At 41.5% G+C, this 6,530-nt stretch overlaps 1 protein-coding gene across 1 annotated transcript in view; it reads right to left on the bottom strand.

The window, feature by feature from the left end:
- Nucleotides 1-6,530, bottom strand: part of trit1 (tRNA isopentenyltransferase 1) — a 37,931-nt gene that overhangs the window by 10,808 nt on the left and 20,593 nt on the right. Inside the window, exons 5-8 of the mRNA XM_020586311.1 lie at nucleotides 4,886-5,028; nucleotides 4,616-4,727; nucleotides 914-1,026; nucleotides 684-761 (exon numbers count right to left, since the gene is read on the bottom strand). Coding sequence (XP_020441967.1) covers nucleotides 684-761; nucleotides 914-1,026; nucleotides 4,616-4,727; nucleotides 4,886-5,028 — 446 coding nt within the window. The remainder of the gene's footprint in view (nucleotides 1-683; nucleotides 762-913; nucleotides 1,027-4,615; nucleotides 4,728-4,885; nucleotides 5,029-6,530) is intronic.

Raw genomic sequence — 6,530 nt, 5'->3', positions numbered from 1 at the left:
GAGAGCCAGTGTCCCACCCCCCATCATGTGCTCCTTCTACCAGGGCACCATTGAGAACGTCATCATTGGCTGCATCACTGTGTGGTACAGAGCCTGTACTGCCTCGTGCAGAAGGACCCTTCAAAGCATAGTGAAAACAGCCAGCAAGATCTCTGCCTTCCCTTACAGACATCTTCAACACCCGCCTCACCCGCAGAGCCATCAGCATTGCTGATGACACCTCCCACCCCGCACACTCCCACTTCAGACTCCTGCCTTCAGGGAGAAGGTATCAGCGTCTCCAGGCCCACTCCACCAGACTTATCTAACTATTTAAATTATAAAAATACTATATCACAAAAGTTAGAGATATTAAAAAAAACATTTTAATGTTGCCCATAAAAGTGTGCTGATGTTCTTGTTTTAATTTAAAAAAAAGAAACACAAAAAAAAAAACTGCTGCATGTTTTATAAGTGACATCACTGCAGTCCTGTGCACATAGACACAAATACAAACACACAAACTACACTGTGCACCTTGAAACACAATACGGTGCCTGAGAGGCTAATATTGTGTGTCTAATGGAGTGCATGAATCTCATCTTGTTAAACAGAGTGCTGATTGCTAAGGAACTGGACTTTGGGGGACAAACACACACACACTTACCAACACATACTGAAAGAGGTGGGTGAAGGGTACTCACGTTTGAGGAAGCGGTTACGGACCCATTTATTCTGTTTGCGTGCATAATGCTTTGTAGCAGTCTTCACAGCTTCTATACCTGGACAGAGTTAAAAAGAGAATGTTACAGATGAAAAGAGGACATGAGAAAAAGCTTTAAACAGATTCTTCTGGTTGGTTGGTCAGTCAACCAACCGTCCATCCAGTGAAGCTAAATCTACCTCTGTAACGTAGATCAGGAATTTCTCTGACCTTTTTCTCGTAATGTGTCTTTCTCCTGCTGGGTGCTGCTTTCTGGAGCCGTGAGGTAGTCATGAAACTCCTTAAAACCAATTGACTGGAAAATCCCTTCTTGATAGCGCTGGCTGGAGTGGAGAGGAGGAGGGAGGAGAGAAGAGGAAATGAAGCATTATCCATCGTCTCCAGCTCGACATTTCTACACACCCAGTGGTGACTCATTTCACCTTCCCCTCCCCCCTATCTCTCCTTCCCACCCTGAACAAAGAATATCAGTCTCAGCAGATGTGAGGCCCTTCAGGGGACAAAGTGGCAGAATGGCATTAAAAAACACTGAATGGTACTGGGGCCCACAGGTGCCAGTACTCAGTGGCCTCACTGGAGTGACATTAGGTTGGGGCAGAGGGACGTTGGTTGCCTTGGCAGACAGTAGAGACAGAAGACTTTCATCTTTATCAGACCACAGCACCCCAATCTGAGCAGCATTGCCTGCTCATGCTGTACCTTTCAGACTTTAGTAATAGCTCCACAGTTGGTGTACGTGTTAATTTCAATGACCTGAACCTTTGCACAATTGGAGTCAGTGGAAAAATAGTAGAGGTCTGCAGTGATACCATTTTTCCTTCTACCAGTGTGAGAAATGTTTCTCTGCAAGGACAGCTGAGTTAAGGAGTGAAAAATAAATTCTGCATCTGTTTGATAGGCATGAAAGTTTGATAGCGTATGAGTAATGGACACAAATACTAGAGATGGAATATATCTCTTTTTGATTTTACACTGGGCCTTCTTCAGCTGTCTATATACTTTATTAAGGCCCAGCTAATTGGAAAGTTGGTCTGATGTGGTTGTAATAAAACGTGACAGCAGTGTGACTGCATAATTTGAGGGGGCGAGGGGTGCCAGAAGAAAGTCAAAGTGCCTTTAAGTGTACATGACAGACCTTTATTTTAACTTGTCAGCCTCCAGTGGACTGGAGGTGGTTGGCTTCAATGTAAGATCATGAGGTAAAAACAATGCCTGAAAACATCTATCAAGCTTTATCCTGCACTGTAGAACAAATCCTGATGAAAAACTATCGATGATGAACCCTGCAGAGTGTCTGACTACCAAATTTGAAACTATGGGTTTTGAGCACGCGGCCTAATTGTTTACATTTTGGCACATCCACATCATGAAAAGTCTGCTTCTTTGGCAAAGAGCAGTTCCTTCCACCTGGATCATTTTGATGCTGATGAACGTGTCAGAATCTGGTGATTATGGAGATACAGTATAAGGAGCAACTTATTTATGGATACTGATCCTCAGTGGACATCAGAAATCATCAGCAGAAATGAGTTATGATGATGTTATACTATGAAAATTTGTAGTATAACATCGGTTAATAGGTCAGAGGGGCAGACATTTATGGCAAAAATTCTATGTCTGTTCAGGGTTCATTATTTAATACATTTAATGCATTAACATACATTTCTAGCCCAAATAATGCAAGTAGTACAGTTGTACAGAAATGTTTGTATAGCAATGTTTTCATTCCTTTGGACAATACTGCTGAATTCAGCACTGCACAATGGCCTGTACAGTTCATGTTCATTCTTAGCTGATTTTTAATTCTGTAATTGGCAGGTGTAAAAATAAAAAATAATTATTTTGAGAAAAAGACATGGAAGAGGCATAATTTTTGTACATGACCTGTATTCTGATAATGTTCAAGTCATCACACTAGAAGTCTTTGAACTGACTTTAATTAACAGACTTGCTTTTATCTTACCTTTTGTTTTGGGTTTTTATCCTCTCTGGTTTCATTTTAACCTATAATTCCCTGTTCTTGCTGTCATTTTTGTTCCTTCATAAAACACCTTTATAACACACTAAAGAACAGAAATTGTAAAAAAAATAATTACTACTGTTGCCCCATAACTTATACACTTGTGATAGAAACAAGAAGAGGAAATAGCAAAATAAATCTGGCTAGATGGGTAGAGACAGAAATTTTAGAATAGCGAAGGAGCACAGGAAATGTAGTCAGTGGAGGGAGGAGAAAAGAAAGAGAGTGAAGGAGTGAGAGATTTGACCTTGATGTCTCACCACAGCATCCAGCTGGGGGTGGAGACATGAGGGTAAAGAAGTAAGGGGGGGAGTAAAGCGCCTGGGTGATCAAATTGCTGAGAGAGCAATAGTGGCAGTGATGGTGACAGACAAACAGGAGATGAAGAGGCAGGAGGAGGCTGGTTGATGAGGTGGAATGGGGTGATGAATGAACAGAGAGAAACAGCAACTTCCTGGACACTGTTCGACCCATGCATTAACTCACACACACAGTTCACAGTATTTCAGCTATTAGTGATACTCACATACATGTTTAAACATATTTCATGTTGCATACACAACATACTAAACTCTTAATTGAACAGGAAAGGATTTACTGTAAAATTGGCCCTATAAGTGATACATTTTATACATGCCTGGAAAGGTCTTCCACTTGAGTATATTTATGCAATCACTTATTTCCCATTACATATTATTATTTAATTGACATTGCTTTTTAGAAACCTGTTTTCACTTTGACATTAAAGAATTTATTTTGTAACTACTTTTGTCAAAAAAGCAAAATTATATTGACCATGATTGATTTATAAAATCAATAGAAGGGTAAAACATCCAAGTGGCTGAATACTTTTTATAGGCAGTGTATGAGCTTATCTCTGCAATTATTAATAATAACTGGACATCCTACAGAGATAAAGTGGTCTCTACGCATTTCAGAAGCAAGATGGTACAGATCAGACCTGTCAGACCGGGAAGGCAAAACAAATAACTGGATGGTTGCTTGGCCAAGTTTACCAGACTACTCTTGTCCTGGTTACATGAAGGAAACAAGCCCAGATTGAATATCTCGATCCTTCACTTAGGATGAGGAGAGTGTGATCTTAAACTTGCTCAAACCACCTCGTTGTAACTACAACTGCAGGACCTAAGGCAAATATGACATAGGTTTTTGACTCATGAGATTAGAGGTAGTGAGATAGAACTCCCATTCTATATTTGTTACGTTGGATTTTAGTCAATTAAGCATTTTAAAAGGTTGCTACAAACAAAAGCCACATACGGCATTCCCCACGGGTGTTTAACGGGGAACTGTGGCTATAAACTCTTTGAAGCGATGTCATCTGAGTCGGCTTCAGCTGGGGCTGTAAAGTTGAAAAGTAAAAGTCTCAGGGTGCAGAAGAGAACTTACCAGAATTCTGTAGGCCACTCCACACTTCTAACAAATCAGGGCTACAACTGCTACTAACATTACACATCCAAATCTTGAAAGAACTGCAAGTGGTCAAGTTGTATTGAGCGAAATGTAGGTGCCAGGTTTTGACAAAGAATAAGAACGTGTGGGGGGAAAAAAAACAGATGTTTCTGGTTTTACTGCAGCAATTCTGAAACTTTAAAACCCACTGTCCACTGTGAGGCCAACAGCAATATGGAAGTGCAATGCTAAATCTGTGTAGTACTCAACAAAATATCTTCAGCATCAAATGTATGTAATATCTAAACCATACTGTATAGAGCTGTTTCTGACACAAACAAATATGATCCGAAAACTCCAAAGTTTTTTTGCCTTAAGAAAGACAAATATCCAAAAAAAGTTTAAAAAGATAACTCATTCACAATCAGGACCTGGCTGATTATGCTCATTCACTGGTTGTTTTGCTGCTGATTTTCTACCTGTCATCCTGGACTTTCTGCAGATTGTAGCGGATATGGAAGTCTCTGAGCTCCTCTATCAGTCCTGATGACAACATCTCATCTACACGAACATCCAACCGCTTGTCTAGAGCTGGAGAGGAACACATAGGAAGAAATATAACAAGTGTATTAAAAAAATATGACAAATGCAGCTTAAAGTTTATTTCATGCTACACTGAAGCTCCCATATGATTAGTGGCATTTTTGTTGTTTGCATACACAGAAAGCCAAGTAATCCTTCCTCTTTACCCTCCATATCAGCTTGCAGCCAGAATATGCAGGAATCTGGGTATCTCAGTGGCCCCCCCAACCCATCGCCTCCTTCCTGTCCCTTCTGCGCCTCCAGCCAGTGACTATGGGGAACACCTGTCTCCTCATGGATTTGCAGGCTCCTATAGATAAGCACACAAGTAAAGAAGTAAACGTTACATAAAACTCTCAGTTGTATTTTGCACTGCAAACAAACAAATCATTTTAAGAGGGTTTTTAGGCTGATATAAATTCCTATAAACTCCAGCACACTATGAATTTATATCCAGGTTCCTACAGTATATGTCATGCCTCAGTGGGTAAACTGAGAATAGATGAGATTGTCATTCACTCATCCATTACATTCAGTGTAAATGAAAACCTCCGACTCCCCTTCTGAGGCAAAAATTAAGTCTAGTTTGAAATTAGCACAAATGCCAAAGAAAAGAGGAACATGCCACCAGAAACCAGTTATACAAAAAGAAATGTAATAACTACTGAAGGGAATGACATTGTCCTTCTCCCCAGCACACATTTAATATACCTTTAATTCACAGCTAAACTAGCTTTTGAGATGTTGAGAGGTTCTTTAGTCATGCCTGACATTTGACATTTTTGCAGATTTATTAAAAAAGAAAAACTGAAATATCACATGGTCATAAGTATTCAGACCCCTTGCTCAGTATTTAGTAGAAGCACCCTTTTGAGCTAATACAGCCATGAGTCTTTTTGGGAATGATGCAACAAGTTTTTCACACCTGCATTTTGGGATCCTCTGCCATTCCTCCTTGCAGATCCTCTCCAGTTCTGTCAGGTTGGATGGTAAACGTTGGTGGACAGCCATTTTCAGGTCTCTCCAGAGATGCTCAATTGGGTTTAAGTCAGGGCTCTGGCTGGGCCATTCAAGAACAGTCACGGAGTTGTTGTAAAGCCACTCCTTCGTTATTTTAGCTGTGTGCTTAGGGTCATTGTCTTGTTGGAAGGTTAACCTTCGGCCCAGTCTGAGGTCCTGAGCACTCTGGAGAAGGTTTTCATCCAGGATATCCCTGTACGTGGCCGCATTCATCCTTCCCTCGATTGCAACCAGTCGTCCTGTCCCTGCAGCTGAAAAACACCCCCATAGCAGTATGCTGCCACCACCATGCTTCACTGTTGGGACCGTATTGGACAGGTGATGAGCAGTGCCTGGTTTTCTCCACACATACAAGCGGTATGTGTGGCCAAAAAGTTTAATTAAGGCCAAAAAGTTCTATCTTGGTCTCATCAGACCAGAGAATCTTATTTCTCACCATCTTGGAGTCCTTCAGGTGTTTTTTAGCAAACTCCATGCAGACTTTCATGTGTCTTGCACTGAGGAGAGGCTCCCGTCGGGCCACTCTGCCATAAAGCCCCGACTGGTGGAGGGCTGCAGTGATGGTTGACTTTCTACAACTTGCTCCCATCTCCCAACTGCATCTCTGGAGCTCAGCCACAGTCATCTTTGGGTTCTTCTGTACCTCTCTCACCAAGGCTCTTCCCCCCCAATAGCTCAGTTTGGCCGGACGGCCAGCTCTAGGAAGGGTGCTGGTCATCCCAAACGTCTTCCATTTAAGGATTATGGAGGCCACTGTGCTCTTAGGAACCTTAAGTGCAGCAGAAAGTTTTT

Source organism: Monopterus albus, unplaced genomic scaffold (genome assembly GCF_001952655.1).
Source record: "Monopterus albus unplaced genomic scaffold, M_albus_1.0 scaffold402.1, whole genome shotgun sequence".
In the NCBI taxonomy this organism is placed as follows: Eukaryota; Metazoa; Chordata; class Actinopteri; order Synbranchiformes; family Synbranchidae; genus Monopterus; species Monopterus albus.
This window is presented reverse-complemented; position numbering and strand designations above follow the sequence as displayed.